Raw genomic sequence first — 13,314 nt, 5'->3', positions numbered from 1 at the left:
TTCAACGAGCTAGTTAAGTAGAGGCAAACTAGTGACACTCTGTTTGTCTATGTATTCACACATGTACTAAGTTTCCGGTTAATACAATTCTAGCATGAATAATAAACATTTATCATGATATAAGGAAATATAAATAACAACTTTATTATTGCCTCTAGGGCATGTTTCCTTCACCGCGAGCGGCCGAGGGGGCGAACCCCAGCCGCTACTCCTAGTCTGCCACCGACGTGCGCCGTCGATCCGGTCGGCGCAGGCGGCGGCGGGATCCCCTTCTCCTCACATAATGTCAGGCGTTGCGGGATGACGACTTCAGCGACGGCGTCTTGCGGATCCATGGCACAACGGCACGGCGGATCTTGGCGACGCAGGTGGATCGATTGGGCGTGGCGTGCCGGTCGGCTGGACGTGGCTAGAAAATGAAGGTGATGTTGGGCGTGGCCGGTGGCGGCGGCAGCGTCGTCCAGCACGGATTCGGTCTTGGCGGTGGCGATGGCAACGGCTAACCCGGATCTGACCATGATGGTGGCGGCGTCCCCTCTGCCAAGGATGACGGGCCAGGTGGTGGGTCCTTGTGGCGGCACCGGTGGCGGCGGATCTTGGGATCCCGTGTTCGGGCTTGTCACAGGACACCGTGGCGGCCGGAGGTTCCTGTGGCGTCGACGACGCTTGATGCAAGATCGCGGCGGCGATTGTCGTTCTATGGGCGATGACAGCGGCTGGCGCGATGGTGGGTGCTCCCTGTAGCGCCCGGAATCGGGGCGGCAACGCCTCTTCATCAACGGCGGTGGACTCCGGGGGCGTGTGGGCGACTCGGAGTCCGGATCTCGAGATGGTGACGGCCTTCTAAGGCTGGTGGCGGTATGAGACGTCCCCTCCATCAACAGACCGGGTTCGATGCGGCTCGGCAGGTGACACATGAGCCTCTCTCGGAGTTGTCGGGCGGTGCCTGTCGTCGGTAGGTGAAGCCACCGGTGGATGTGCTACCAGCGGATACTACGCACGACGTCTTATACGGAGACGTAGGACGGTGGTCCAGCGGAGGTGTCAGGTTTAGCCTGTTGTTGTTGGATCGAAGGTGGTGCGACAGTTGCGGGAGGCAGGCGGTATGGGACGTCTTTGTCTTCCTTCCTCCAGAGGTATCCAGCTATCGAGGGGTTGGTAGACAGATAAAGGCGGATGATACATACAGCTTCAACGACGAGCTTATGCACTCCGGTGGAAACACAAGATTTTTGATCGGGCTATAACGTCGTGCGCCTGCGTCACATCCTTTCTGAAGGTGGTGGATTGAAACTTTGCTTTGGGGATGAGAATCCGAAGTTCAACCTTGTGATGGACTAATCTAGGAGTTGTGTGTTTTTGTTTATGTTGTGTCTTATATCATAGGGTTAGTGATTATCTGGGGGAGTTACTGTCGCGAGGTATATGGCCTCAGAGTTTATTTTTTTACTTTTTTTCATTTTGATGGTGTTCGGCTACTGAATTTTGCTCTATTAATAATATATTGCCGTATGCATCATCCTAATGCAGAGACTGAGGGTTATCCTCCTTTCCAAAAAAATGTTCGACAGAAAACCATTAGTTCTATCCCTCGGAAAAAGAAAATCATTAATTCTAAGCTATGTTCGGTGAGTTCCATCGTGATGCGCGTGTTCCTTGACAATGAAGCAAGTCCATGATGATGACACCTATCTAATATTGAACCAAAAACTAACTTCTACTCTTCTAGGATGAACTTTTTACTTTGTTTTAGCATCAGATAAGTTCCAATGATACTACTCAGATGTAGGAATAGAAAGAAAAAAACAATAAGTATTCACGAAGGTTTATATCAACAAAATGGATTCCTCGGGCTCAGGCGAAAAAAAAATAGTATTACAGTATTTGAAGAAAGACGCAAGGGAAGACGAAAAAGGGCGACCCAAGCATCACAAGTATCTTAAGATTGGAATTGGGGCATGTTTCTTGGCTGCTAATCGGTCGTTGGTAAAAATGGCAGTTCCAGAGCTCAAACAACTGGAAACGGTGTCTGCCATTATGCGTGCCACTACATTGCCCATTTGCCACACATTAAAAACAGAACAAATTCTGAAAGAACATTACACCACTCATCGATCCAAGCTAGGGGCATATACACAATAATATAGCGTAGCACTATTGAGTTTGGTACTTCTGTCAGCTCCTTGGGTGTCGGGAATCCCATTTTACGTGTTCTAGACGAGCTCATTTAGCACTTTTGTACATGTTGTCAATTGCGCCCTGCAAATAAATGAAGTAAGGTTAGCGCTGCTCGCTGTCCTGTTTGTACAAGGCATCAGAATACCAGAAGAAGCAAAACAATGCTGTCATGCCGATGAAATAGTAAGTTCAGAAATATCCACTGCATTGGTTTTCTGATGGTTTTTAAAAAAGGTCAGCCAGTTCCTAAGATGATGAAAAGGGCCAGTTCTTTTGCAGCTTCTGGCAGCTTATTGTCAAAATAAGCCAGAAGCTGAAAAGAACTCGTTTTGGGCTGGTGGGCTCAGCTTATTTTCACAGCCACTTCCTTCACGATGGAAAAAAGCTGGGGGGAGGGCAGCTTCCCGGAGCTTCCCGCAGCGATCACTTAAGAAACGAAGGGGTACATCTCCTTGCCCTCCCAGCTGCAAGAATTTACGGAGCAAATGCCACCGCCAGCAAACCGGACGACCAGACCCGAAGAAAAAGAACAAAAAAAGGCAGCGCTCGACTCCCGCATCCCGTCCCGTGATAGAAGAGGAGAACTAGGGTTTCCCCCCCGCCGCCGCCGCCGCCCCCTCCTCCCGCCGCCCCGGACGCCGCCTCCGGCCGCCGCTGACGCCGCGTACCTCGCCGCCGCCGACATGGATGCCGGCGGTGCTGGGTAGCCGCGCTCCTCCCCCGCCTCCCTCTGCTCGGCTCCATCCCGGCCACTCCACTATTGCAATCGATCCACCGCTGCACGCCACTCGAGCCATCGTCACCGTCCTTCCCCGTCCCTTCGCCGCCGCCAGCATGGACGGAGGTTAGCCCAAGAAGCACCGCACCTCCTCTGGCGCCCTCGCTGTTCGCCTTCGATACGCCAGGGCGCGGACACCAACGACCTCCGAGGCGGCGGCGCAGGTGGCCTGAGCCCGAGCAGGAGCTGCGACTCGTCCCGCTGCTGGCCGTCAAGCCCGCATCGGCCGGCCGCTGAGTGAGCTCCCGTGTTGGCGATTTCGCCCACAAGGTGTTCGGGCTATTGCCTACAAGACCTTTTTGTCTCACAATCAAATTGTACATTGAGATTTGACTTTCTGCATATCAAATTGAGATGTCAAATTGAATGATCCATTTTCTGTATCATATTGCTGACTATTTGTGAATAATTTTATCTACTGGAAAATGAGTAGATGTCTATTTGCTGTTAATATGAGGCTGTTTCTTGTCTATTTTTTCCAGTAGAGTACTACAAGCATTGCATTCAGGAAGTGCATTGCTCATGTGCACCTAGTTTTTGGTCATGTCCAAGTTTCTACTTCCTGTAAAAAAAGGATGAATGTTGCTACTGAATGCATTCAGAAATTTGTATGCAAGCACTAGCATTTTGATTGTTGTTTTGTTTGGCCCTGCTAGCATTTTTTGCAAATGCAAGAGAGTATGAAAGAAGTTGTCCAAGTTGCTGCTACAATGTACAGAAAATGCAGTTAAATGTCATACAATTACATTTTAGGGGTATTGTAGACTTTTCAACAGAGAACTCGGAACATAAGCTCAGACAAAAGAACTGGATGGCTTATTCTCATGGGCTTATTTCCACGGCAGCTTCTGTGAGGCTTATTCCCATCGCAGCTTATGCATACGCTGCACCTCAAAAGAACTGGCCCTTAAAGGGACAAGAAACAAATTGCACAAGGTCCTCCATGCATGTAAACGATGCATGCTTCTTTTATTTTTATGTTTCGAGGTGGATGTAGATGACATATGCTGAACATGGCTCACAACAATAATTGGATGAACAATACCTGGTAGTACTTGAGCAACTGCGGCCGCTTCCTTTTATATGTTGGAGTGATCAGGTCACGCTCCATGTCAAACGGCACTGGGTCAAGGTGCACAGCTCTTATGAATTCAAAACCTTTGAGCTGCACAAAGATGAGTAGAAAGTTAGGCTGTGCACTGGAGTAAGCCATGAATATCATCAGAAAGAAGAGCAAAACAAAAAAGCAATTAACAATATCACCTTCTTCTCTTTTCCTGTTTTTGAAAGTTCCCCCAAAATATATTCTTTTGCTTTTGGATTCTCACACAGTGCCTCAAAATCACCACTGATTCCATTTCCCTCAGCCCAGCTCTCAAGGGCTTCCTTGTTAGGATTGACTACGGCAACAAGGAATGACTCGAAACTATTTCCATATACCCATATCTGGCAAATGTTGGAAAAATTGAAGAAAATATTTCAGATATTACAATAGAACGCAACAATAAGTACGACGAAGCATGAATAAACTATTTTGACCGGTTATATCATACTCCCTCCGTCCCAAAATAAGTGTCTCAAGCTTAGTACAACTTTGTACTAAAGTTAGTATAAAGTTGAGACACTTATTTTGGGGCGGAGGGAGAACAATGGTGCAGAAAAAGAACTTATAAATCCTGGAAATTGAACTCTATATACCGAGTCTATAGCAGAAACAACACCGTAAATGTTCTCCAAATTTTCAACTGCTACATATTCTCCTTGTGAAAGCTTGAAGATATTCTTCTTCCGATCAATGATCTTCATACTTCCATCAGGTTGCCACTCGCCAATGTCCCCTGTAAGCAGAAAAGGAAAAAAATATTTTGAATCTCCACTTCGGATGAGGCACAATATAGAATAGTTTGTGCAGTATAATGACTACATCAACTAGAGCCGGGAGTGAATTTCTCATTAGAACTTTTTCTATTAAACAATGTGATCTCCGTAATACTGTTACCCAGGCTAAGGTGAGAAAGGACATGCAAACTAGATCCAGATTAACTGGGGTGAACTCTTATCCTCCATATGTTCCCTTCCACGTGGACCGATAATGCCACACATTCAGAGGCCTAGAATACTAGTAGAATATTCACGGCCTAGAATATTTGGAAAATGTTTACGTTCCATTCTTTACTTTTGCAGCGACCACATAGTGGAAACAGATGACAACTTAAACACTGAAAGCAAGATGTACCTGTATGGAACCATCCATCAACCAAAACTTCCTCTGTAAGGTCTTCACGCCTGTAGTACCCTGAGAATAATGTTTCTCCCTTGATGCAGATTTCTCCACGAGGTGTGCTTGCAAGTGCATCATAATTCATGTCAGGGACAGATTCTAGGCGGGCATCAATATTTGGAACTGGAGGACCAACAGTCCCTATCATGGACATCTGATTTGGTAGCGAGACAAATGATCCAGCACAAGTTTCCGTGAGACCTAACATAGAAGAAGATCAAGGAGCAAGCCGGAAGTGATAGTTAGGTTGGCGAAGAAAGGCGAACAAAAAACATCAGCTTATGCAGATGAAGGATTGACCTAATTTAGGTAAAAGAACATACACAACTCTCTTTTTATGTTGTCAACCAGTTTAAGAATAGTGCACTAAAGAACATACAGTTCTGTTCAATGAGTAAGCATTTCTTATTGATAACATAGATCTCAAAAGCTAACAACGTGGTTATACCTGTCATCTTTAACAGAAAACAGCTGATCTAATCCATACAAGTAAAATAATAAAGTTTACTGACCAAATGAAATAGAGCAGAAACATCAGGCGATCATCAACTTGAACGATCATAACAGTAAAAAAAAATCGTATCCCAAGAGTAAAAGATGTACCATATCCTTGTAAAACATGTGCGCATGTCACCACTCTCAGGTATTCTTCCACATGAGTGGCAAGTGGGGCAGCTCCGGATAAAATTACACGGACATTTCCTCCAAGACCTTCTTTCACCTTAATCGCAATAAACACAATTTCTAGAATATGAAGGCAGCAAGTTGGGAAAACCATACAAAATGAAGAAGCAGTGACTGCCATGCTGAAATACCTTACTGAAAACTACTTTGTCACATATTGCAGCAGCTTCATTGTGCTTAGCTCCCCTCATCATTCTAAACTGCTTGCTGCAAAACAAAATGTCTACATCATACTTGGATTTGTGACAGGTGAGGTCCTTTAATGATGCAATGAGAATCTAGCTAGCCTAGGGCCAGGGCTAGGAGGGCTGTATCCTGGATCCAGCCCAAAGTTATAGAGTAAGTAAGCAGGTTTTGGCCCAAAAATCTGGATCCCAAGAGACCAGCAGCTCCTAGCCCAGGATACCACTCCTCTTGGCCCAATCCTGTGTCCACCACTGGCTACGGACACTTAATAATTGAAGAACTTAGCATGGAGTCACTGGCAGTGCAAGCAAGTATTCCACACTTCCACCCAAAAAAGATAACTGCTCTGAGGTTAGCAAACTTACAATTTGTAAGCAAGATTGAACATTGTACTCTTTATGAAACCACCAGCTGAGATTTTAGCTTGAAGCCCTGAAAAAAGTGTAAAGCAAAGGGATGAACCGTATGTAAAAATTTGCACTCAGAATCGGCTCCAAGTTCTTTTGAACTTCGAACAGTAGAAGCAGATTGTGACTACGGATAGCCCAAGAACTGTACATCAAGTTAATGCATGGACATGCATCAACAGCGAAAAAGAACCACAGAAGGGAGGGTACATCCTGGACAGGTTCTTGGGCTTTTGCTGGTGATGTTCTCCTGGAACTGCCAGGTTTGGTGCATCCTGGACAGTTCAAGACATGAGGTGCCTCGTGCAATCTCACCGACGGAAGCTTGTGTTTTTGTTAGAAACAAGACACAGGAAAGATGTGGTAGAGGGGTTGCATTGGAGGTTGGGTCTTAAACAGATAATCACTTTTACTGAGCAGGGGAAAGGGGGTGTTTTTTAGCTCTGTTTGGGGATGAGGGTGTCTCAGTTGAGTTAATAAATCTAGGCAGTTGCTTTTGTTAATCTATTCATTCATGATATGCCAAACGAAATAAAATGGAGATGCACGTTTGTTTATGGTGAATCGCAAAACCATTTATGTTATCATATGTGGGATCTCCTCTGCTGCATCAGGACCTTGGTTCCTTGGCTGATGGTGGGAGATTCCAATGAAATTATGCTAAAATTATGTTTACTGAAATTATGCTAAGATATGTTTGCTGAAATGAAAATTTTCATGTAAGTTAATTGAGAGTATCTGATAATTACCAATGGAGCATATTTAAAGTGATAAAGGATTACAATACATGTGTATAAGTGGTATATGACTATATGAGGAGTGAGAGAACATACTCCCATGTGCACAGCACCACTTTACATATGTCTATTTAGAAGTGCGCTGACTGCAAGGGTTACGACAAAAACATATAGTTATGTTTCTTATACAACTATAATGGTCTGAACGTGTATTTCATTACCCCGCACAAGAATAAGCAGTGCGGGTCTCCCTCTTATTCCTCCAATTAGTGTAGGAATTATAGTCTCTCAGCAGGGAACGTGGAAGCTCTTTGTAACCTTATTTTAATATTAGATAGAAATGTTAGGCGACTCAAGCAGACCCTTACCAGAAAATATCCGATCAAGAACACGTGGCACAGCACATAAGATAGTTGGTTTCAGTGTACCAATATCCTCAACTAGTAACTTAACATCCTGCACCATATTTTAAATAGTCAATACAGGTGCAAAAGCACAACCATGAGAAGGATTCAGGTGAACACATAATGATGCTTACCCCACGCCAAAATCCAATAGATGCACCATGGAACATAAACAGCTCTTCCACAACTCGGTCAAAGATATGAGCAAGAGGAAGGTAAGACATATAAACGTCTGTTTCCTCCAGCTGAGATTATCACATAGAAAAAGAAATTAAATATTAATTGGTCGTGAGGTAAGATTACATGGCATAATGGCTGCTCGCGTCTTACCCGCTCGTTTACAGAGTTAAGAAGCCGGTCCACACCTGCAATGAGACAGATAATGCTCGCATTGGAGATCAGTACACCTTTGGGGTCACCAGTAGTTCCACTAGTGTACATTATAGTACATGTGTCTGTCCTTCGATTCACTGGAAGATCAAATTCTTGGTCACCTGCCTGCAGATAAGATGCCACAAGGAAAGTGCATAGTTAATAACTGTGTCGATAAGATCATCACAGTAAAATGTTTTACATCATTTGGAAAACTAGAATATTTACATGTTTGATGTATTGTGAGTGCAAATGTATTATGTGATCTAGCACAGGTAGCAAAAATGATCTAAGGAAATCTAATCACAGATGGTAACAACAAATGAACAAATAACTCGACAAGTTTGCAGCCAATAACCATTAGATTCCTTATTTCTGATGTTCCACGAATGAGATTACGTTAAATGTTTGCTCATCCAGTCATTCACTAAAGCGAGGATACAGTTAGACATAATACTGAAGTGCGGAACACAACATCATGATGAAATATTCATATTTAAGAAACAATATTCAGAAGAATCCACATGCAAAGCTGACCACCTATCTTACCAAAGATATGAACTCATCCCATGAGTATATTGAGAGCCCATACTTGGAAACTTCTTCCTTTTGTTCTTGTGTCACTTTACCAAAACTCACAATGGCTACAAACAAAATAATATATTTGCTTTATAGGTGGAAACCTTTTGGTATTAGATGATGAGATCTATCTAGGATAAGTGAAACTCACTTTTCAAGAACTCAGTTGACTTGGGAAATGTCTTCAAGAGCTGTCAAATTGAGATAAAAGAGAGATATTAATAACAGAAAACCCATTAACATGGTTGCATCACAACTGTGATAATTTTGGCGTGTTGAACATAAATGGACAAAATCATAAGGTAATTGCTCAACAGTAGAGAGCTGTGTCGACAGATGGAATGTTTTCTATTAATACGAACTAAGGCTTCTATTAATCCAAACAGCTTATGGAACTGCACAGAGCATAACTGACAACAAGAAACTTTTGAAACCTTTGTTTGGTTGGCCCCAAACCAGCCAGGATCTCAGCCAAAAAAAACTGGGCTTGTCTGGGATTGGGCTACCCAAAAGGGGCTTTAGGGATATAAAAGAGAGTTGATGTACTGCTTTGTAGTGTTTCCACTTTCCTAAGTTACCGACCGAATAGGGGTCATTGGGTCAACATGCATCATCCCCCAGGCAAAGGCATGAATACCAAATATTGAAAAGAGAAGTTTATGGGACATCGCAAGCATACAATTCTACATATGAGATGATGAAGGAAACAAACCTCCGCAACTTTCTTCTCCTCTGCAAAGGCAATCTCAACTTCTGCATGGCACAGAATAAACTCAATCGCACCAGCCCCTACAGAAAGAGCATCGTCAATAAGCAGGTTCAACTGTATCATCAGTACTGTTTCTTTTATCGTTTGTAATGTGGGGAAAAGGATCCATACTTAAGAATGTTCAATTGCATAGTGCTCTGCTCAGATATTAGATTACTTGTTTGCCACATGTTTCAAGGATGTGGTGGGGCTTTTCATTCTTTTTTTAAGATGTGATTTTAGCTTGATCATGATTTCAGAAATCTTAAATAGTGCAAAGCATATGAATATCGAGATGCGCTTCTCAATGAAGTGTATAATTCACTGATGCGCAACAAACAAAAAAACTGAAAGAGGGACATACTGCAAGCCCATCAATGTCATAAAATGGAGATGTCAGGATATATACCAAGAGTGTCATATAATGGAACACAGTAGACTCCATGGGCATTGCAAGCCTGCAAGGGATAGAGATTGCAAGTGAATTAAGTTCGTAAGAGATACATGGCAAACATAGTGCTCTTGATGGTTAAGGAAAACTCCAGAAGTCCAACAAGATGAAAATAGTTACTTGTTGCAAGAATGAATTAAATGCTGCATGCAGTAGAACAAGATTTTACCTCCATCGTGATAATCCATTCAGGGCTATTAGCACCATATATACCGCAACGACTGCCCTGCAAAATTATCCAGCTTAAAAAAATTAGTCATCATGAAATAACCTTAATCATGAAACATCAAAGTGACTATCCCGAGCTAATGAAAAGTTCACATAATGTTAATTTCATGTGGTCACTCAAGATGAGAAAACATAGCACCTAACTGAAAAATGTTTTAAGTAAATTAGCATTAGAGTGAATAGTAGCAAATATATAAGAAACGAGAGCAAACCTTGGTGAGTCCACAGCTCCTAATAGAGTTACCGATTTTATTTGCAATGTCAAACACCTCCTTATATGTCCTCCAAACGTATGCACCAGCCTAGTTGTTTATAGCACACAAATCATACCTTAGCAAGAATTCTGCTGCTTTTATATTTTCAGGGGATATAAGTTGTAATCGGCCAAATGGTACCTTCCCATCAACAGTCTCACGGTGACCAAGCATTCTGTTGTTTGGGTACTTCTCCACTGCCATTCTGTGTATGAGCACACATCATTGAAACTCAAAACTAAATAAGCTCACTAGGACAAAAGGTCGCCAAAATTAAGAGTTTTAGTAGCAAGTCAAAATGCAACGAACCAACTTGCTCGGTAAATTTCCTTGTTTAACTAACCAGAAACAAACCAGACACTGCTGACCAATCTGACATCAGCGTTCCCACCCACACAAGACTATGGAGAAACTGAATTCAATTTGATGACAGGTTTGCATGGATCAGCGATTTGATGCTGATTAACAGCTTTAGAGGGTCATGAACGAGCGGGAAATAGTACTGCTGAGTTCGAACTAGTAATCTGAACTTCATTCCTCTGCTTCAAAGAAAATTATCACTCCATAGAAACAGCGTACTACTACTGATACGGAATTTAAAGGCATTTAAAGAGTGAGTCTATACAACTGCCCAACCAACAGAGCAACTAATAAACAAGATTTCGGAGCCGAAATGCAAAGAGGAAATTCAGATAAATGCAGAGTACTAGGGCTATTTGTCGAGGGCGTGGGGGACAGATCCCGAGGGCTAGCACACGCAAGCATACCGACATAAATGCCATAAAGAATAGGGTTCATGCGGGTAGTTAGTTGGACGGGAGGCAAAGGAGAATCAGGCATAGTATCAAACCCCAGTATCCGTGCAGTACTAGCAAGGACAGCGACAAATCAAACAACAAATAAATACTCAATAGAAGAAAACATCCTCCGCGTCCCACCCACTGCGCGTGAAGTGAACAGAACCGCCGGATTCAATCCTTTGACCAACGCCATCGAAAAGAGAAATAATCCAGGAGCCATCAGTGGAGCAGAGGATGAAGCAGCCAGGGGCCCCGGAGGAGCAAGGAGAGCTCACCGGAAGATGTCGTAGCAGCTGTCCAGGCCGTCGACGGGCGCCGGGAAGCCGTCGCGGGCGAAGGCGCTCCGGTAGGTGGGCCCCACCGAGGGCCGGCCGTCGGCGGCCGGGCGGCCCTCCTCGACCTTCACCACGTGCTGCATCTCCGCCATCCCTCTCCCTCCTGCTTGCTCCGGTAGCCTTGCTGCGCTTCGAAATGGACCGAAGTAGAAAGAGGCGTGGAGACGGGGGGCCTAAATAGCAATACTCCTTGACAGAAATGAGAAGTTGGTGGGTGGGTGCAGCGGGGAGCGGTGGGGCCACCTGGCATGGACAGTGGGAGGTTGGGCCGCCCAGCGGCTGTGGGGCCTGCGTGGGCCGCTGGTTGGTGGGGCAGCTGACCGGTGCGACCTTCCTTGTCGAGACTCAGGTGGTCGCTCATCCAGACGTATCTACAGGGACATGGCATTTTTGCGGACAGGGATTATCGGTGGCATCAGCTCTCCAGTTTTCTTCATCTCTGGGCACCGGGCCTTCAATGGCACTGAAAGCCCCAAAAAGGGATACTGCATATTGTCGCGATCTTATTGAATTTTAATTAAGTGTCGATGGGGTTGACATGATTTTGATTTAAACCGCTATGCATTCATTACGGTGGCTATGTGACCCTGTCAGGTATTATTATTACTGGAACTAACTCGTTTAAAAACGTGGATTTCATGTGCAACATGTGGATGGTTATTTGTCCTTGACGATGAACAGTGTAATAAAGACTAAAAAATATTACGCAAAAATTATACTGAGGCTGAGACAATTAATATAGATGCGGTGAAAAAATATACCATGTCGTAAGGGTTTCTAGATTCTCGGTTAATCCAGACATGTTTGACAAAAAAACTTGGAAGATAATATGGAAAGTGCTTGCACGCATGGCCCCACAAATATTTTGAAAAATGTTATTTCACTTTTTTTAGGTCAAAGCAAAGCTTTATAGATTAACCGTTCTTAGGCATATCACCCAAGACACAAACAACCACATTAGGCGGTACAGTAGTGTTCCACTCCATACAGTTATTAGGAAGACACATCCGACTTATTTTGGCTAACTCATGCGCTGCCGAATTTTGCAGACCGCCTGCATGCACTTATACTAAACTTGGAGAGCCACATCTTTAGCTGATATTTGAGGTCTTCTATGGTTGCTGCATACAGTGAGGAATCTGCTACCCGGATATTCATAGCATCTGCCAGCAACTTTGAGTCCGTCTCAAAGCCTACTCAGATGGCTCCAAGTTCAGGCGCCATGGTCACTGCAGCTGCCAACGCATTAACCTCAGCACCAAATGCATTGTTAGTATGCTCCATGCTACCAGCTCGGGCCACAAGTACATGCCCAGTATTATCCCGAGCAATCACACCCTATCCGTCGACCGAGCTGCCAGTGACGAACGCTCCATCTAAATTGAATTTGATCGTATGTATGTCAGGCGGCTCCCAGGACTCGAGCGACAACTTCTTCTTTGTCGGCGTGTAAACATCCTCATACTCTAGTACATTGCACCGGATACGCCTAACCAACTCCGTTGCTTGCTACCAGAAGGTTATAATTGTTGGAAATATGCCCTAGAGGCAATAATAAAAGCATTATTATTATATTTCTTTGTTCATGATAATTGTCTTTATTCATGCTATAATTGTATTATCCGGAAATCGTAATACATGTGTGAATAATAGACACCAACATGTCCCTAGTAAGCCTCTAGTTGACTAGCTCGTTGATCAACAGATAGTCATGGTTTCCTGACTATGGACATTAGATGTCATTGATAACGAGATCACATTATTAGGAGAATGATGTGATGGACAAGACCCAATCCTAAACATAGCACAAGATCGTATAGTTCGTTGCTAGAGTTTTCCAATGCCAAGTATCTTTTCCTTAGACCATGAGATCGTGTAACTCCCGGATACCG

General features: G+C 44.0%; 1 protein-coding gene across 1 annotated transcript; it reads right to left on the bottom strand.

Moving 5' to 3' along the window:
- Nucleotides 1-1,794: 1,794 nt before the first annotated feature.
- On the bottom strand, nucleotides 1,795-11,605 carry LOC125544259 (long chain acyl-CoA synthetase 4-like). The gene is made up of 19 exons (XM_048707876.1): nucleotides 11,363-11,605; nucleotides 10,429-10,492; nucleotides 10,246-10,335; nucleotides 9,975-10,031; nucleotides 9,764-9,812; nucleotides 9,319-9,395; nucleotides 8,758-8,797; nucleotides 8,577-8,671; nucleotides 7,986-8,153; nucleotides 7,790-7,900; nucleotides 7,620-7,707; nucleotides 6,473-6,539; nucleotides 6,053-6,128; nucleotides 5,841-5,958; nucleotides 5,193-5,438; nucleotides 4,655-4,794; nucleotides 4,220-4,402; nucleotides 4,002-4,121; nucleotides 1,795-2,259 (listed from the first exon to the last, which is right to left on the bottom strand). The coding sequence occupies exons 1-19, from the start codon at nucleotides 11,512-11,514 to the stop codon at nucleotides 2,224-2,226; spliced, it is 1,977 nt and encodes a 658-aa protein (XP_048563833.1). The 5' UTR covers nucleotides 11,515-11,605; the 3' UTR covers nucleotides 1,795-2,223.
- Nucleotides 11,606-13,314: the final 1,709 nt, after the last annotated feature.

The sequence above is a fragment of the Triticum urartu genome, chromosome 3 (assembly GCF_003073215.2).
Source record: "Triticum urartu cultivar G1812 chromosome 3, Tu2.1, whole genome shotgun sequence".
Lineage (NCBI taxonomy): Eukaryota > Viridiplantae > Streptophyta > Magnoliopsida > Poales > Poaceae > Triticum > Triticum urartu.
The sequence above is the reverse complement of the archived record's forward strand: the minus strand, read 5'-3'. Positions and strand labels throughout refer to the sequence as shown.